General features: G+C 42.7%; 1 protein-coding gene across 11 annotated transcripts in view; it reads right to left on the bottom strand.

The window, feature by feature from the left end:
- Positions 1–20,897, bottom strand: part of myt1lb (myelin transcription factor 1-like, b) — an 81,914-nt gene that overhangs the window by 33,925 nt on the left and 27,092 nt on the right. For all 11 annotated transcript variants that reach the window (XM_072458129.1, XM_072458130.1, XM_072458139.1 and 8 more), the window contains 2 exons: positions 18,060–18,105; positions 16,586–16,619 (listed from right to left, as the gene is read on the bottom strand). In XM_072458129.1, coding sequence (XP_072314230.1) covers positions 16,586–16,619; positions 18,060–18,105 — 80 coding nt within the window. The remainder of the gene's footprint in view (positions 1–16,585; positions 16,620–18,059; positions 18,106–20,897) is intronic.

Here is a 20,897-nt window from a genome sequence, read left to right as displayed (position 1 = left end):
ACTACCCAAAGCTCATGACCATAGGTGAGGGTAGGAACGTAGACCGACCGGTAAATAGAGAGCTTTGCCTTTCGGCTCAGCTCCCTCTTTACCACAACGGTCCGATGCAGCGACTGCATCACTGCAGCCGCTGCACCGATCCGCCTGTCGATCTCACGCTCCATCCTTCCCTCACTCGTGAACAAGACCCCGAGATACTTGAACTCCTCCACTTGGGGCAAGGACACCCCACCCACCTGGAGAGGGCAAGCCACCTTTTTCCGGTCGAGAACCATGGCCTCGGATTTGGAGGTGCTGATTCTCATCCCAGCCGCTTCACACTCGGCTGCAAACCGTCCCAGTGCATGTTGCAGGTCCGGGTTTGATGGAGCCATCAGGACAACATCGTCTGCAAACAGCAGAGATGAGATCCTGTGGTCCCCAAACCGGACCCCCTCCGACCCCTGACTGCGCCTAGAAATTCTGTCCATAAAAATTATGAACAGAACCGGTGACACAGGGCAGCCCTGGCAGAGTCCAACATGCACTGGGAACAGGTCTGACTTACTGCCGGCAATGCGAACACAGCTCCTGCTCCGGTCATACAGGGACCGGACAGCCCTGAGCAAAGGGCCCCGGACCCCGTACTCCCGGAGCACCCCCCAAAGGACACCCCGAGGGACACGGTCAAAAGCCTTCTCCAGATCCACAAAGCACATGTGGACTGGTTGGGCAAACTCCCATGAACCCTCGAGCACCCGATGGAGGGTATAGAGCTGGTCCAGTGTTCCACGACCGGGACGAAAACCACTCTGCTCCTCCTGAATCCGAGGTTCGACTATCGGTCGGATTCTCCTCTCCAGTACCTTGGAATAGACCTTACCCGGGAGGCTGAGGAGTGTGATCCCTCTGTAGTTGGAACACACCCTCCGGTCCCCCTTCTTGAACAGAGGGACCACCACCCCGGTCTGCCAGTCCAGAGGCACGGTCCCCGAACGCCACGCGATGTTGCAGAGACGTGTCAACCAAGACAGTCCTACAACATCCAGATACTTTAGGTACTCAGGGCGGATCTCATCCACCCCCGGAGCCCTGCCACCGAGGAGTTTGCGGACAACCTCAGTGACTTCAGCTTGGGTGATGGATGAGCCAGCCTCCGAGTCCCCGGTCTCTACTTCCTCTTCAGAAGACGTGACTGAGGGATTAAGGAGATCCTCAAAGTATTCCTTCCACCGTCCGACGACATCCCCAGTCGAGGTCAGCAGGCCTCCACCCGCACCGTAAACGGTGTTTGTGAGACACTGCTTCCCCTTCCTGAGGCGCCGGACGGTTTGCCAGAATTTCTTTGGTGCCGACCGATAGTCCTCCTCCATGGCCTCCCCGAACTCCTCCCAGGCCCGGGTTTTTGCCTCTGCGACAGCACGAGCCGCGGCTCGCTTGGCCTGCCGATACCCGTCGATGACCTCCGGAGACCTACAAGCCAGAGTGGCCTGATAGGCCTCCTTCTTTAGTCTGACGGCATCCCTTACTTCCGGTGTCCACCACCGGGTTCGGGGGTTGCCGCCACGACAGGCACCGGAGACCTTGCGACCACAGCTCCGAGCAGCCCCATCAACAATGGAGGCGGAGAACATGGTCCACTCGGACTCAATGTCCCCAGCCTCCCCCGGGACATGGGAGAAGCTCTCCCGGAGGTGCGAGTTGAATACCCTACTGACAGAGGGCTCCACTAGACGTTCCCAACAGACCCTCACAATGCGCTTGGGTCTGCCAAGTCTGTCCGGCTTCCTCCTCCGCCAGCGGATCCAACTCACCACCAGGTGGTGATCGGTTGACAACTCTGCCCCTCTCTTCACCCGAGTGTCCAAGACACGCGGCCGAAGGTCTGATGACACGACAACTAAGTCGATCATTGACCTCCGGCCTAGGGTGTCCTGGTGCCACGTGCACTGATGGACACCCTTGTGCTTGAACATGGTGTTCGTTATGGACAATCCGTGGCTAGCACAGAAGTCCAATAACTGAACACCGCTCGGGTTCAGATCGGGGAAGCCGTTCTTCCCGATCACCCCTCTCCAGGTGTCACTGTCATTGCCCACGTGGGCGTTGAAGTCCCCCAGTAGAACAACGGAGTCCCCGGTCGGTGCACTGTCCAGTACCCCTCCCAAGGACTCCAAGAAGGCCGGGTACTCTGCACTGCTGTTCGGCCCGTAGGCCGCCACAACAGTGAGAGACCTGTCCCCCACCCGAAGGCGGAGGGACGCGACCCTCTCGTTCACCGGGGTAAACTCCAACACGTGGCGGCTGAGCTGAGGGGCTATCAGCAAGCCCACACCAGCCCGCCGCCTCTCCCCGCGGGCAACACCAGAGAAGTGGAGCGTCCAGCCCCTCTCGAGGAGATGGGTTCCAGAGCCCAAACTGTGCGTGGAGGTGAGGCCGACTATATCTAGTCGGTATCGCTCAACCTCCCGCACAAGCTCAGGCTCTTTCCCCCCCAGCGAGGTGACATTCCATGTCCCCAGAGTTAGTCTCTTTGTCTGGAGATCTGGTCGCCGAGGCCCCTGCCGTCGACTGCCGCCCAGATCTCTCTGCACCGGCCCCTTATGGATCCTCCTGCGGGTGGTGGGCCCACGGGAGGGCGGCCCCACGTCGCTCTTTCGGGCTGTGCCCGGCCGGGCCCCGTGGGGTAAGACCCGGCCACCAGGCGCTCGCCATGGAGCACCCATCCCAGGCCTGGCTCCAGGATGGGGCCCCGGTGACGCCGATCCGGGCGACGTGAACTGCCTTGATTGTGTCGTCGTCATAAGAGGCTTCTGAACCGATCTTTGTCTGACCCGTCACCTAGGACCTGTTTGCCTTGGGAGACCCTACCAGGGGCATGAAGCCCCCGACAACATAGCTCCCGGGATCATTCGGGCACTCAAACCCCTCCACCACGTTAAGGTGTCGGTTCAAGGAGGAGCCTCGCACGGTTATTACTCTCATAAATAGAATATGATTTAATTTTAGCTGTACGTGTTAACTCTGTGTCGTCCCCTCGTCGACGATTCTGTACATTTTTTTTTTTGTCTCAGGGTTCACATCATGTCCCTTTATTTCTTAACCCATGCTCCACTTCCCAACACCACTAAGACACTTTGCTGTTTCTGTTAGCACTGCTCATCTCATCCTATCTCGCATTTCCATTCGGCCCTCTCCCGCCCAGCGCCCAGCCGAGCCTCTCTCCCTGTCGCTCCATCACCACCTGGCCCAGTTCCAATGCTTTTAGTGAGAGCTATCTGTCAAGCTATGAATAATACAGGCCCAGGGCTGGCGTTAGCTTGCTAGCTAGCTATGTGGAATCCAAATGAGGTCTACAGCAGGGAGAGAGCACTTGACTTTTAGCTTGGTACTGCGCTCTCACAACCAAGACAGGCAATTACTCAGCCTACAGTCCCAGCTGCAGTTGTGGCAATCAGAAACGCAGGCCCCTCACATCCCTGTCTCACGCCCCTATGTGCATTTTGGGGAGGTGCACACCACCAAGCGCATTCATTTCATTTTGTGGTGCCGTGCCATGAACACCCTCGTATGAAACGAAAAAGAGGCAAAAAGATATACCTGCTATTATCCAAGTGTCAGTGATGTGGAGATAGTTTTGATCATCATCATTAAAGCATTCTACAAGTGGGTGGAAAAGAGAGGAGTAGACAGTGTAGACACACTGTAATGGGGTGTTTTAAAAGCAAGGCGGATCAGCAGCCCAAATCCCATTGTGAACATGTTTCACACAGAAATAGGGGGTTGGAAGAGCTGTGTGCTGTCTGATGTACAATAATCGATGTTATATTTTAATCAAATAAATGTACATCCTATTAAACATTTGTCTGAACTGGTGGTTACAAGAAATATCAGTTATTCAGTTGCAAGAGGGAAACTAAAACATTTATCATAACTTGTTACATATGTCATAATTTTGTTATCTAAACCGCCCATGATAAAACCACAAAGCACAAAGAAGCAAAAACATTCAAAGTTCAGATTGGTGTGATTGACAGGTGGATTAGCCAATCACGGACACGCATGTTCCACCTGTATCAAAACAACTGTCAAATATGTGTATAGCAGAATCCCCTTTTGTACTGTAATTATTTCAAGACCAAAAAAAAAACCTATCAAAGCAACCGCCAAGCAAATCTAAACCAGTCCTGTCAATCTGAGGGTACATTTCTGCCGAGGGTCTGAAGTGTAATGAATAGTGCAGTAAGTTCATCAGTCTTATCTGTTGATTAGCACGGCACGCACGTCCACAGCGATGGCAGCCGGCTGAGAGGACTATCACATGTATCAGCCGTATGACACATGTATGCCGCCGTAATTAGCTTTGCACCGAGGCGTTCTTAGGTGACAGTGTTAACCCATCCATCATTGCCTCTAATCATTCGTCGGTGGAGAGTGGGATGTAATTGCAGAGTGCTAGGCAACGACAGGCATCACAGGTAAAAATAGTTGTGCAGCGTGCGAGCGTGAGGTGTGCGTGTGTACGGTGGGCTGCACGTAGGTGGCAGAATGCGTGCGTGGTAATGAGATCTAGTTAGTGTTGCTCCAGAGTGTCTTATTAACAAATAATAACAGCACTCTTTTGTTTTTACCTCTCCTCCCATCTATTATTCACACCTCACAGATTTACTCATGATTCATTTATAGCAGCATCTTGTGCAACCTAGAAAATAAATGTCAGCCAAAACATCACTGTCAGGGTCTGGAGACTACTATAAGCTCCAAAGTACATCTATTACTTAATTACATTACATAAGATTATTTTTGGTATGTATGAATAGGTGAGAGAATACAAGAGATTGGAGTGTTGGATGACTAGTTACTCTGTTGGTAATTAATCTCAATGTTTCTAAAATTAGGAATTTCTAATGAGGGACGTCTTTAACAACAAAACTCATCCAAGTGGCCAGCAATTAGCAAAATTATTCTCAAACTAATAAATGAACATGAAGAAAGGTGAAGGTGATGCATGGGCTTCGGTACCAAGGATTCATGTTTGGCAAGGAACTATACTGAAAACCTTTTGACCTATAGCAGGATGAAGTTTTAAAAAAATAAAAAAGGAAGGGGGTGGGGGAAGCCAGGGTCAAAGTTCAGAGGCTACACCACGCTTTGGGTTTCTCTCTCTCTCTCTCTCTCTCTAAATATCTAGAATTGCAGTTGAGGCCATTCTGCCATAGCAGGCTCCCTGTTGTGAACGCTCCATGACGTCCTGTGTACTTTAGCTGGATTCTCTTTCCACTGAAATTGCCAGGTTGGAGAGGAACACTCAGCTAGGGAATTTGCTGCTCTACATGTGAAGTAGTGGTGTGTGTCCGCAGGCATTAGAGGGATGTGAGTGTCCATGTGCCCTATGCCTCTCTCCCAGTCCAGGTGAAGAGTCTGTTCTCAGGGATCTGCTCCTTTCAATGGCCCTTAAGCCAGCCTGGCAGCACTTTAGCCAAATCGAGGTAAACTTACAGTGCACCATCTGTCTTGCAGTAAACACTTAGTGGAGCATCAGACTGCAGCCACAAGTGGTTTGGCTCCAGCTGCCGGCAACACCACACTCTACAGGCATATCCATGTCATGACTGTGATAGTCAGAGCTCAATGCTGTGTGTACATGATGTAATTGTATCGCTGTTGGTAAGGTAGAAGCAGCTAATTCAAAAATAAAGTTAACATCTGAGCTATTACAAACTTGAGATTCATTCACATGAGGTCACAAACCAAGGAACTCTCTGCACCACAGCTAAGCATTGATGTATTGTAGAGTACATGACCACATCTAATTGGCTTAAGTGAGCTTCTATACCCAGGATGCTAAAAACGGTACACAGTATCACAGTGGAATGGCCACAAACAACAACAAAAGCAGTCTGTTTTGTGTCATTTGTATGACAGCTTAATAAAACTAAAAAGACAATAGGCTGCATGGTAATACTTTCTGGCAAAGCTCTACTGATTATGTGAATCAATTCATTCACCTAATTGTTATTAGTATTGCTAATGCTCGCCGTCATCAGTCAATGGCCCATGTGTTGACAGTTTAACGCTATTGAATATCAAAACACATGCTTCATTTTATGCATGTTTCAGGTACTGTCATGTGTCACACCAATGTCCGAGTGTAGCAGATCTTGAAGCTGGGAGAAGCAGTAACTAAAAAATACACCTGTACTAGCCCCCATATGTCACCCCTAAAGAAAATGCATTAGACCATTTGAAAGGAGGGCTGAGGTAGTAGTACCATTAGTGCTATTTATTTTCAACTTTCACAAGGCAATTGCTTTATGCGAACTTGAACACACACACACACACACACACACACACACACACAGACACACACACACACACACACACACACACCTTCAATTTCTTTTAAAAATTTGTCCTAATTAAAAAAAAAAATAACCTTATTATTGTCACAAATGTGTAAGATTCAAGCGTTTGCACTTGCATCTCTTCATTCACTTTGAACCCCTCCGGTTGTATTTACACTCAAAGAACCTTGCATTTTTTTCCACAAAATTGGCTGAGCCCACTGTCACTGCTCAGCCCTCTATCATTTGTGCAGACTTTTCACAATAATGCCCTTTCTGAGTTAGTGGATGCAGCTTTGATTTTTTTTTAAGCACTACGGGTAGTGTTCAAAAAAACCTTGACATCACAGCCACATTGGAATGTCTGCTGTGGTTTCTTCAAAGATAGGGCTGTACGGTGCTATCCGCCCAACTACAGCTAAGCAAAAAGACGAAGCTGGAAGGGTCGCGGCTGTTAGTGGGTCAGACATTTCCAGTTGCAGTAGAGGTGAGTTTGTACAGCTATAGTCTCTCCTGTGATGCTCCTGCCCACATTAAGCACCCGCGCAACAGTTCCAGAATCCCCCTATGGCCACTATGGAGTTCCCTTCTGGTAACTTTGCGTGCCTCAGCACCACAGTTTGCATTATAGGTATGGCCCATAGGGGCCCCGTAATAATGCATGTAATTTGAGGTCACTTAAATTACATGCATTACATGGCACTTAAATAGTAACAACAAAAAATAACAGCAGACATTAGTGACAGTATGCATGTGTACATGAGTACACATAATATATGTGTACACCAATATTATGCAATCAGCTCACTTTTGTTTTCTGCATACACAGTACCTATGCACAGCACATGCTTATGCTTTTACTATACGTGGAGGAAATGGGTGAGGATTATGGCAGATTGGATTGTATTTTCATTTTGGCTGAACTCTAAGGGGACTCTTCTGCATCATCTTACTGGATTTTAACCACGCCACATTTACTTGCGCATTACACGTTTACCTGGACCAAGGAGGATCAAGTGTTGATCAAGTTTGTTTTGGCTTCAACACAGACAACAGAGTGTGATGTGGATTAACGCACAGCACACAGACTTTGTGGTTTTGGGTGGATATAACGGTCTGGATCTTCAGTTCTTCTCTATTGGTCAGCTGATACACTGTGCATTGTTAGGGTCACTGTAGGCTTATGTTAAAACATTGTGCTGTTTTGTGCAGAACGCTCAGTCGTGCACAACTGCACGTCTGTGCTGTGTAGATTAATTTAAAGCCATGGCAAAACTCCCGTCTGATCGAGACTCGAGCCGAGTACACTACAAACATTTTCTTAAAAGGCAGAGGGTGTGAAAACATGAAACAGCTACTTACTCCAGGCATGTGCGTGAAACTTCATTAAAATTGAAAATGCGGGTATTGCGGTCACTTGAGCCCTTTTGGAGTTTTAGTGATCAGCCCTAAACCTTGACAGCCCTAACACTGACAGCCCTGGCACTGGTTGGCCACGCCCTGCTCGAAACTTTAGCGCCCAGATTATACTGTTCAGTCACTTGGGTCTACCTTTGAAACATCGTTTTTCAAATATTCAAATCAAAAGCTAAGTAACTGTAGCTTATATAAAAATTAATGCATGGTACTTAATGTGAACATCATTTATTTATCAGTCTGATGCTTGAATGTGTCGGCACTGCCCTGGGCTCCGTCAGTGCCGACCCCTGGCTGCTGTTTAGCGGCATAAGCCCTGAGCCTTATTGTACCACTCTGCTGGTTCCTTGATGCTCTCATATCTGCCTGAGTGCTTTGAAAGTATGACATAGTGGAGACATGACTGTGTGTGTGTGTGTGTGTGTGTGCGTGTGTGTGTGTGTGTGTGTGCGTGTGTGTGTGCGTGTATGTGTGTGTGTGTGTATGTGTGTGTGTGTGTGTGTGTGTGCGTGTGTGTGTGTGTGTGCGTGTGTGTGTGTGTGTGTGTGCGTGTATGTGTGTGTGTGTGTGTGCGTGTATGTGTGTGTGTGTGTGTGTGTGTATGTGTGAGAGGGTGTAAATAGCATCCAAACTGTAGAGATGGCATTTAAGTATCTTCCCTTAGCACTCCAATAGCACTGCAGGACCATTTGCGCTTGTGCTTGTGAGCCGTGTGTTCCCGCGTGCTCCTACAGATGTATTTTCGAGTTCTTGGTCCAATAATCTCCTCGCTCTCACTCGGCTCACCCTCTCTACCTTTCGGCTCTGATCCGCTCCTCATTCATCATGCTTTTCTTCCTGTCCTTCAGCCAGAGGTCTTTGGTAAGGTGTAATTTAGCTCCCGCTGTTCTCTAATTTGTGCCTTAGTCAGGAGGGGCGTGGCCAACCCCTTGACACCATGGTTACAATCTGTCAATCATTTCCCACAGCCAGGAAATTGCGTTCAAAGTGAGAGTAATTATTAAGTCTGCCCTGTGTGGGTTGAATAGAATGCCCTGTGGCGTGGCAAAGGGAGAAATAAATATGAGGGAGACAAGGTCGGGCACCTATGCAAGGCATCAATTCTAAAGAATAAGATGAGGGCTTTTCTTACATAACCTCTGTCTCATCAAATATCTTTATTTCCATTGTCTCAGTTGTCTCAGCAGCCGCTTCCAAACTGAAGACATCTTATGTTTTTGTCTATATAAACAAGTCAGTGTAATTCCTCGTTCGTCCAGGAGTGTTCTCCATTGTCGCCATTGTCTCTTAAATGACAATATTGATCTAAAACAGGGGTGGGCAAACTACGGCCCAAAAAAAATAAAAAAAACAACAATAATAATAATAATAATACTATATATATATATATATATATATATATATATATATATATATATATATATATATATATATAATTTTTTTGCCCTTAGGCATCTGCCTGCACTTGTATCCTTAATTAAAAAAATGAAGAGAATTGGATAGATTCAATCGCCTATATTTGACAGAAAAGTGATATTTCATTTGATATTTAATTGTTTTTTGTTTTTTCACACCAATGATCGCGGGCCCTCCGCTACTTGCCTGGATTCGAATAACGTGAAAACAATGATTCTCTGAGCAATGATCTTAAATGCAGGAGATGTATGAATCACTCTAAATACAACTTTGAGTGGGTAAATGAGAAGGGAAAACAGTTATAACCAGTTTAAATCTCCTAAAAGTTGATTTTGCATAATATTTCTTCTTTTGATATTTCAAATCATAAGAAAGGATAAAAAACTATTAGTACAAAGCTTGAACAATGAATCAATCACATAGCACAAATCTATATCGTAGTACATGGTAAAACATAAAATGGTCCTGCGTTATAATAGTTGTGGATTCAGCAATGGATATATGGAGTCTGGAGCCCAGAATACAGTTCAGTAAGGACATCAATTTTCAAGCTGCCTTGTGCCAACATTTGCTTATAATATCCCTTGCCATTTTAAATTAACGTCAGCCACAGTTGCATGTTGACAGTCTCTCAGTCAATCACCTATATCAACAGTGACTAATGTGCAGCAGTCTGCCAACAAGGCCTTGTTACAAACAACTGACCTGTTCACCCCTGTGTAACAGCAGATAAGTCAAAATCAACAAAAATTCTCACCACCTGCACAAGATAAACACAGCTACTAGTGTTGCCACGATACTAACGTTTCAATCTCGATTTGGATACTAAGCAGTCGACTTGATGCTCGATACTGATTTTGATACCAATATTTTTCATTATGTTACCATGTGGTCTAAAGCTAGTTCTGATAAAGTTCAAGATGATTCTAAATGATAATCTGACATTCTAAATTGTTCAGGATTGTGTCCTGTTTAGATGATTTTGTTTAAAATAAATATTTCTTCAAATGCGTATCTAGTTTTGATACTAGTTTTAGTATCGATTAGTGTCTAATTTTGTTTACAACCCTAACAGCTGCTTTGAAATGTTTCAGAAGATCAAATTAATGAAAATTTCTACAAATTTATTTTTGATTCATACTTGATGTATGTTTTATACAAGAGGCAAAATAAATGTATGTGTGTATGAGTCATTACATTTCGCATGCAGCTCCACTATGAAGGGAGCAAATTGAGTTTTCCTTATTGAAGATTAAACCTATTCCATATGTCTAAAAATTAAAATATCCTTAGAGCAAGAAAGCAATGACTTATGCTTCTATATTGTATTACTATACCATAAGCACAGTCTCCTCAACACTCATACAAATGCTTCTAATCCATGACTGGTGACATGTAATTGGTGCTTGCTTAAAGCCGACACAATCATATGCAAAAACACAGCACTATAGATAACTGTGAGCCCAGCCGAGCCCCCAGTGGTGGATGTCTACAGAGTCTTATGGCATTCGCGGGCCTCTGAGGGTATTCAAACATTCAAAGGCTGCATGTGAAGCGGAGAGAGAGGTGGAGGAGGATATGGATGGTGTGCCGCGTCGGAGCGTCTAAAGGCGAGGGTGAAAAGAGGAAGGGGAAGCTAATTAACATATTAATGACCCCACCTTCCTACAGCTTCTGTCGGATAGTCCAAACACTTTGATAAGTATGCAAATGAGAGCGCGCCATCTGAAGAGGGAATTAACGCTGCCAGAGACAGCCCAGAGAGATGGGAGGGGTAGCAGCCAAAAGGAAGGAAGGTAGCGAGGGAAGGAAGGTTGGAGGGAGTAGGAGGCAAGGCAATGACATAAGGAAACATTAGGAGGTAGAAAGGAGAGCTGATGAACTGATATAGTGTTTGTTTTTAGTCCTCTTTCATTATCTATCCTCCACACTAGGCCTATTGTATTAGAAAAAAAAATCTCACTTTTATTCGAGTTCTCTGCAGCTCTCAGCTTCATGCCAAAACCATAAGCCCTGTGGCGATGGGCAGAATGGCTGCAGAGGATGAAGACGGCGGGTAAACGGGCACAGGGCTGAGGTGGGCAGCGTGGGGAGCAATCCCGAGCAGACAAGGCCAAGTAATTATAAGCAGACAGATCCGTGTGCCTCCGTCATAGAGGGAAAGGCAATATTAAGGAATAGCAGCGTGTTCCTATGTCTGAAACAAAGGGAATGGGATTTACGATTTAGGAGACTCCTCTCTGTGGCAACAGTCAGGGATTCACCCACACTCATCATGTTCCACAATTTTGTTGAATAATTAAAATGTTTCATTAACGTGATCATTTCCTGTTGAGCTATGTTTCAGCTTTGACACTGGCAATTACAGCAGGGCAGTGGCTGAGCGTCTCTCTGCCTGGATAGTGGCGACAGCGGACAGCCTTATTTCTTCTGTTTGGGACAGAGCAACTGACAGGGGAAAAATGAGGGGCTTTAGCACTTATCCACCTTACTTAACTGTTCTCAACACTCCAGCACCAAAGCACACAGCACTGACAATGCAGTCTGCATGCTCAAGGTGAATCTGTGCAAATCTGGGTTTGGTTTCCTTGGATTCTTTAATGAATGCAAATCAGACAGTGAATAGTTTACCTCCACATGTCAGCCCGAGGCAATCTGACTTACAATCACGCCTCCAAAATCTTTACTTATTGATAGTTTTTACACAGCCTGCAATTAAACAAATTCACTCATGCCGGCTGAACTGATTCAATTCCATATAACCAATTATTATGCAGCAAAGTAATATGCATAACAAGACAAGTCAATATTACTTGTACATTATTGGTGATTTTTCCAGAGATTCCGCATCGACTGTATTCAAAAGTGCAGCGCACGATACCACAGAACATGCTCAGTTATGACACCTGCAAATCAAATCACTGATCTTTTATTGTAAATCTGGAGGAATCTTCCTGCATCACTATAATTAGTAAAAGCCTTTGCTGTCCTAGTTATGCAAGAAAACTCCTTTTGTCTTGTGAAATTGGATTATGGCAGGAAGAACTGTTCATTTAAAAAAAAAAATGGGGGTGAGAGTTATTTTTATTTCAGCATGAAGCACCGTCTTGGTGTGTGAATTCCTGCCCCACTGAGCTTACAACCGCACGCTGTATAGACCCAAATAAGCATGATTACAAATGCAGACGGTAAATATGCAAATCACAAAGCAGAGATGTGAGGGAAGACCTGTGAGAGCTCGGCTGCTGAAGATGTCTTTATATTTCTTTCATAAAAGTGATTCATGTAATTAGAGTGGTGTTTTGGATTAGGCAGCTACTAATAAAAAATGCTGAAGACCAAATTCTCATTCTCACTCAAATGCTGTCCACTTGTAATCATAACAAAAATAATTGAAAGTGGACGTATTGTCATTGATAGTATTTTGTTGTGTCCTTTAGGGCTGCAGCTATCGTTTGTTTTAGTAATCAAGTAATCTATTGATTCTTTTATTTGATTAATTGAGTAATCAGTAAATGTTTTTTGTACATTTGTAAACTTTTTGAAAACGTTATAGTTTATAGTAATATATATATATAACAAAAAAAGAGTTTCTGCTTAAAATAGCACATTTTATTCTTAATTTCCCATGTCCCCAAAACAGCAACTTCACCAGTCCAAACTGTTCTGTTTCTATATAAAGAATATATATATAAAGGACTAATTCACCAGACTGTTTGTAGACAGTTACAGTAGCCTTAAAATAAGAAACTTGTTTGTAAAACTTTATGTTGAGTGCGACCAGTGATCCCTGGTGTTTTAAACTGTAACTCTGCATTTTGTCATTTTGCAGCATTAGCTCCGTGTGCTGTTCACTTCAGCCTCTGTCTTCGCCCCGTCATCGTGGACTTTCTGTTTCATAATCGCGGTCCCACGATGACGGTCCCAACGTCTTCGCGGAGGCTGAAGTGAATGGCACAAGGAGCTAATGTTGCAAAATGACAGAGTTACAGCTCAAAACATCGTGCTCTTTCACACAACAAAACTCTTCCCAGTCACTTGTGAGTTTAAAACACGCTGCTCTCTAATCTGTTGTGCTTTAGTTGCTGCAGGTCTACGCGGAACAAGCTCTGTGTGAAACGAAGGCGCCACAAGTTGTTATGTGCGCTCCGCGTGCCACAGATTTATGTGTTTTTAATTAATTATGTAAATTGAACGGATCATCGAGGCAATAAATTAATAATCAAAGCTTTTTTGTAATCGAATTACTCGATTTACTTGAGTAATTCGTTGCAGCCCTAATGTCCTAATGTCCCTTGTGTCTGGTTAGAAAAGGCTTTATTGGAATACTATAGGGTAAAATTGGGATGAGACTGAAGAAAGACATGCAGCAAACTGTCGAGAGCCAGATTCAAACTCAACGCTGGGGGTTGATCACTGGGCACGATTTATATTTTCTATATATTTTTCCTATATATTTGAGATTTTTTTTTCAAAATGTTTGTTGTGAAAGGGTTTGTTTTAAAATGTCATATTCACTTTATAAAATACAAAAATGGTTAACCCATACCACATACTGCTAGTGCATCTATTAAAGGACTTGACTATGTAACATTTAAACTGCATGATTTCTGAGGCTCAGAGCAAAACATGTTTTTCGTGGGCCAGTCACAAGTTGATTAGAGTACACATGCTTAAACTCTTTCCATAACTGAAAAAGTGCTTCCATGTCCATGCAGCCTCACTCCAATAGAAGCAGTGCCTGTCTGACCCAAGCCACACAGCGTGCTCCATGCAAAGTCAAGCGTGTTTGTCCTGAAGACTATCAGCTCTCCGGGGAGGGAGGCCATCGAGCTGCATTATCGACATTATAGACGCCTCGGCCTGGAGATAGGCTTCCCATCGATCGCCTGATTAATTACTATCTGCAGGCAGCAGCAGTGAGAGAGTAGTCGAGGTGAGAGCGAGAACGAGGGAGGGAGTAGAGGATTGGAAATAAAAGATGAGGAGAGAGAGGAGAGAGAGAAGGCCTCACAATCTATGGATATCAGCTAAAGGCCACGGCGTAATCCTCCAGCTGGAATAATATTTATTGATGTATAGGTAGACAGGAACCCTTATCTTAGCACCAACCAGCCCAGCACACTGAGCCAAGGACACACTTTTGCAGAGTGAGAACAACTGGCAAAGAGAAGTGGAGGGCAACAGGGCCTTCAAACAGGTCACTCTTTACATTCACTATGAAAAGAATACAGTATTATAAAAGAAAAGGACTGAGCAGCCAAAATAACCCGGACATGATTTAAATTGCATATGAAATCGCACTATAACCTTCATGATAGGTAATAACAGCAGGGGTGAATCATGCATACACCAAACATTCAGTATATTGTCAATAAGAAAAGTATAAAAAGCTCCAAAAAGATCAATTGAACAATGTAAGAAGTAAAGGTGCTGTATGCATTTTTTCTGGTGTAGCCTCGTCTCTATGGAAATATTCTTGCTTTGCCTGGAATGTCCCACAGTAAGACATTAAAGGTGGTGTAACTACGAAAGTGTCTTCTTCATTGTTTTGAAAAACTATTACCGTGGATGGATAAAAATGAGATGGAGATAGATGTTTAATGCCATATTGTGGAATGTTATAGGCAAAGCAAAACATTTACATGGAGACAAGCAGATGGTCTTTACTAGACAAGTTATATATGTGTAAATATTTGTGTAAATATATCTTAAAGAAGCCCACCACTATAGTAAATACAGATGCCAGAAAGCAATACATTGGATGGAATATAATGCTTTCTCAGCAATAAATCAAAATCTCATTATGATGTATTAAAAACACTGTTATTTGAATCCACATGTCAATAGTGTATGTGTTTTTATCCAGGCTTGGGACTGCAAAGTGAACAATACATTTTTATCAAAACATGTTTTATTAATGCGCCTCATTAATAAAACCATTTCTGCATGTACCAATAACATACCCTGCATATTTTCAACTAACTCAGTTGTATTTTTAAGACATAGTTCCTAGAATTGTATTAAAAAAAACATTCACAATGAATGTAAAAAATATTCACAATCAATCTGAGATTTGTTCTACGTTCCGCCCACACAAGTGCAGCAGAAAGAGCTGCAAGGCAAGGAAGGAAGACTGGTACAGCATTATGAACTGATAATTGGCCATCACGCTACAGATCATCAAAAACACGACACAAAAGCAGAATAATCCAGCTTATTTGGTTTGGGAGAGAAAATTTATAGTGTTGAGTTTGAACAGTGGGTCAAATTATATGATAACAGACATTTCAGTGTTTTAAATGTCATGTTGTAAGTACATTCTGCATTTCCTGTTGTTTAGACATGAAATGCTTGTGATTCATGTATTCATATTGTTTTCATATTCAAGGGTTAATACTAAATGTGAGCTATACTTTTCTGGTTGAGGATACACCACCATGTCTCCATAGAGATGTTATTGCTTTGCTTGGGAAGTTCCACAGTACGGCATTAAAGTGCATACACTACACATTTAAAACATAATGAACATGATTACATTTAAGATTCTGCTAAAATAATTGACATATTTGACCATTTTTGTGAAGTTAATAAGGCAACTTCCCGGATGGACATGAGCAACATAACTGTTACCTAGCAACCATACTGTAAATGAGGGCCAAAATCCATATGAAGGAGACAATAATGATGATTTGACGACTGGCAATACTTGAAAACACCATTTTTTTTTTTGTAGTATGATTGTTTAAACTCTCAGAAAATATGTCTACGTTTTTGATGGAATGTCACTTATTGTTGACACAGACAGAGACAGAGAGATTTTAGAATTTGTTTTAGAATTCAGCTTTACTTCCTGTAATTTTCAACTTTCACATTTCATTTTTTCTTTACAAACTGACACTTGACTGATGTAAAACTACGATCATTAATTACCACAAGGACTAAGCCACCAAATGCAAAAAAATGTCACTGTCACATGCATTTTGAGACCACCAGGCTAAATTACAGGTCAGATCTGTGGAGAGGCGAGTTCGATCACAGTTAGAATGCTAGTTTTTCAAGGTAATTTTAACATTAGGAAAACGTGTTATCCAATAAATCCAAGACAGATTTGTTTAATGCCATATTGTGGAACACTTCAGTCAATAAGTAGTCAGCAGAGTCCTTGATCAGAAATGTTGCATCGCGCATCTTTCATATGTTACTATAATAAAAGATGCCAATGTGCTTTCAGACTGTGTTGGAAAAAGCAGACGTGTGGCTGGTTGGTGACAGCTGATGCAGGTAATGTTTGACTGTCTCCGGCTCGGCTTTAAGAAAATAATGGGACAATTTAGAGTCTGTCTGTTGAGTGTGTCCCCATCGTGCAGCTGCGTGCGCTTGTGCTTGTGTGTTTGTGTGTTTGTGTGCACCTTTTCAATCCCACTGACCTGAAAAGCTCCGTTAATGCAGGATCCACAGGCACTGAGCAGGAGGGAAGGAGAGAAAGAGAGAGACACGTATTATGCAACAGGACTGGCTGCAGCCTGGTACAGTACATCTCTGTGGATAAGACAGAAAACCTTTGACAATGGGCTGAGACTTGATTCACTGTAACGCAAATGACCGGCAACACCTGGTCATGTTTGACAAATGTAATGACGTATAATGACGAAGGCTTCGTTAAATCTTCTAAAGCAGAGATTGTTCATTTGGATTTCAAAATCTAGATCATAATTTACATTTGCCTGACACAACCCTCTTTTTATGCAGGTTTAGAATGGGCACTTGAGTGAACTGGATTTTCACCTGGTGTTGCCTATTTAATGCATCAAGTAAAAAAGCAAATTATTAAAATTAGACAATAAATAAATAATACAAAAAAATTAAGAATCATTAACAAAATAGGCCAGAAATAAACTAAATCAAGCAGGGTTTTAACGTTTTTCAGTTTTGTTTTTTTCAGTTGAACCTTACAATATGAAAAAAAGTGTAAAGTGAAAAGAGAAGAGATTTATTTATGTGAAAAAATGTAAAAACAGTGAACGCATAGGGTTATTTAAAGTATGTCATTTTAAGATAAAAAGAGAGAGAATTTGAGTGGCTAAAATGTTGGTACCATTATGGGTTTTATTACATGACTTTTTCCTGTTTATGGGCGCCTATTTAAGGTCTTTATTAATCATTCAAAATATTGCTGTTTGACTTGTTAATTGCTGACAGCAGTCCACTATGAAAATAATCAATATAGAATCCTACAACACAAAAGATTAATTTATATTTTTAATTCATCTCAGACATTTTAGTGACATGTGAGGAATACGTGTCTTAGATTTCTGAAGCTTCAAATCTACTAAACGAGTTCTGTTACGCTGTGCATATATCTATCAGCTCTTTTTTCTTTTAAAGTAAATTTTCTAATGTATTTTTTACTTTTTTTTTAACATATTTCCCCTGCTATGTAAACCACTTTGAATTTCTTTGTGTACAAATTGTGCTCTACATACAAACTTGCCTTGCCTGCCTGGCCTTGCTTATTTTGATTTTTCCAAATAATTCAGCCATTTTTTAACATTGCATCTTGTCATTCAGAAGTTATCATTCTGTGGTGGTGAAAATAAAAATACTGTGTTATTTCTGAATGTGTGTCATAAGTCTGATGCACTGTAGCTGCTCTTGGTGCTCTCTCTCATTGTCGCCCAGATTCATTTAGTGTGGGCTCTGTGATTGTGCGAGAGAAGCCAAGTGAATTGTGACTGTGGATTTGTGCAGCCTTGTGTGCACGGTGTACTATATATGTGCAGAAGTATGTGTGCGTGTGTGTGTGCGTGTGTGTGTGTGTGTGTGTGTGTGTGTGCGCGCGCGCAGGGGGAGTGAAGGTCACCCTGGCTGTGGGCTGTGGGCTGGCTGCATTCGAGCGGATACCTTTTGAGCGTGTGCGATGGCGCTTATCGTCTGCATCCACCTCCATCTGCAGAGAAGCCACAAACAAGCTGTTAAACACCCAGCTCACAGCGCGCCCAAATGAGCTTTCATTTAGATGCATGTTCTCCCAGGTTCCCGAGACTCCTGGCCTTTGTCAAACAATGTAATTTACACCTGATGTTTGCAACACTTAAATCTTCTCAGATGAGCGTAACTGACAGTCTGAGTGGCAGCGTCGAGTATATGATTAAAGCGGTGTAAAAAAGACTTTCTCTTTGTTCTAAATAAAGATGACGACACAAATAATCATGTAATGAGTCTTTTGGGATGAAAGGAGTGTTTTTCTGTATCAAAGGTTGCCATTTACTGGTTTTTGATTAGGCAACAATAGTAGCTCTTACTATTGTTTCGTACATTAAAACTCCTTTTTGTCTTTATTCCATCCTGTCCACTTTTGCTTCTGACTGCTACAGATCACCACTTTTCTTGTTGTGGTATTTCTAGACAAGACAACTAGACAAAAGTCTTGCTTCTAAAATATCATATAAAGTATAGGTTGATCAATGTTCAATGTTCATGTGCACCAACAATACGCCGCTTGACAATGGCTCTTATTTACTATTGAGATCAGCAGCTCTGTGCAAAAAATAAATAAATAAAAGAGGAAAGAGGGGCACAATTAATGTCCACTTCCGGAATAGGGTGAATAGAGGTAATTTACTTGCCTGGTAAATCCAGACTGAAATTCTCTGTATAGGATTTATAGTCGATACCACTCCCCTCCCCAGTGTCGTAAGTTAAACTCAGGCAGAGCAGCGAAATCAGGTTTTTTATTTAAGTGACGCATGAGAAAAGCAGAAGCATATTGTTATCTATCATTTAGAACAAAATACATATACGAATCAAATCAATAACAGTGCTAAGTGCCTCACTCATTGACTTTGTAGAAATCTGTGAAGTTATTAGTCCTTTGTAATTTTGTCTGTTTCTCTGATTTCACTTATTTATCAGTCACATCCATCTGAAGGTTGAATATGATGAGGGCCAAGACATAAACTATATAAAAAGCATGTAATACTGATAGACCAGAACATCAACGATTGCAAGCACTTTCTCCAAATCTTTTTATATATATATATATATATATATATATATATATATATATATATATATATATATATACATTTAACCAAACTATAGAAAATGATGTTAAAATGTTTTCATCATAAAAATAAAGAACATTCTATATATTATTTTGCTTGTCCTTAATTTATCCAAGACGTGGGAGCCAGTATGAACAATAGTTTCTGCATCTAAAACAAAGAATTCGGTGCCAAAAGTAAAAACTTTCAAATTCATAAAAATACATGAACGTACTCCCACACTGTAGTTTGATTGACATACACTTTTCGGGCATGTATTTCAAACCGCACACACACCGCCACACAACTCTGCAGATAAAGACAATATTTAATTAAAAAAAGCATATAAATTATCAAGTGCACGTAATTTCTGTCAAATGTCTCTGCAAACACCTACACAATCCACTAATCAAGATCAGTCTCTTCCTTTCATGCTAATTAGATTTACACGTTTTCCTCGCCTTCCATCATTTTATTTTTCTCCCTTTGAAACATTTATGGGCCTTCATAAAGAAACAGACCATTAGGACGGAGGGCTTCTACAGTACAGTAAGTGTGGCGTTAATAAATCATGTTTAGTTAAAAGAGACACCCAAACAGGGTTGCGGCACGTCAGAATCCAGTGAGCATGAATATTTAGGAACATCCACAAATAACACATTCAAAGCCCTTAACAATTTATGATGTACGAGTAGGGGCTAAAACCCCTTTGGACGAAGGCACTGCAGGTCAGAGGGCTGCACTAATATGTTAATTCTATTTCAGATTAGAGACACTAACACAGTATAAATTACTCGGAGCGGGACCACACTCAATTTAAACCAGATTAATATATAAACTTGAAGCCCCATGTCCAGTTGAGTTCATAGATCAGGACAATATCTGTACTTTTCAGCGTATCGGCTCTCATACTTAATTCCATGCATTTTGGTCAAACTGCTGCCTAAAGAATACACACAAAGCTTTACTTTAACACTCAAGTGCAACGAGGGAAGTGCACAAAACATGACCACATTTATTTCCTGTAAGTTTGTGGTAAAACAGGGCTATGAATTTAACTCTGCCTTACATACCGGCCTCAAAAACATCCGCAGAGCTTATCGCTGTTGGTTTCTCTGGCTCCCAAACATCCACACAAAAAAAATCCATATCGGTCGATCTCTAGTTCAGAATGCTGTGCCACTGAATATATATTATACCTTTCACTACGGAACTGAAATATCTTTACTTGACCCATCTCTCATAAGGAGAAAGAATCATCCACGGTAATTTCTGCCTCACTCCCAACCAATGTATTCATAGTACTGATCTAACAATTCAACCGGCCGTGACGCGAACTTGACCAAAACACCGTCACCTAACTCTTAAAACACATCTGCACTGATGGCATTAATGATCAGCCTCCACCACAGCAGCAGCAGCAGCAGCAGCAGCAGCAGCAGCAGCAGCAGCAGCAGCAGCAGCAGCAGCAGCGCAGCAGCAGCAGCAGCAGCAGCAGCTTCTCTTTCCGCTCTCAGAGATCCTTGTCAGTGTCAGGCCGGGGAAACAGTGTGCCACACCATATGTCGGCGAGCTCTTCATATTGGGTGTGTTTTTTTCCTATCATCCTAATACACCTCCTGGGAAAATGTCAGCGCTATAATGAAGGTGAGCCTGCTTACAGCGGATTAGGAGGAAGCCCACTCCTCCTCTGTCT

This window comes from Eucyclogobius newberryi, unplaced genomic scaffold (genome assembly GCF_026437365.1).
Source record: "Eucyclogobius newberryi isolate DKJ021-1_F unplaced genomic scaffold, fEucNew1.0.hap1 SCAF_21, whole genome shotgun sequence".
Classification (NCBI taxonomy): Eukaryota; Metazoa; Chordata; class Actinopteri; order Gobiiformes; family Gobiidae; genus Eucyclogobius; species Eucyclogobius newberryi.
Note: the sequence above shows the minus strand (reverse complement) of the source record. Positions and strands in the feature narration are given on the sequence as shown.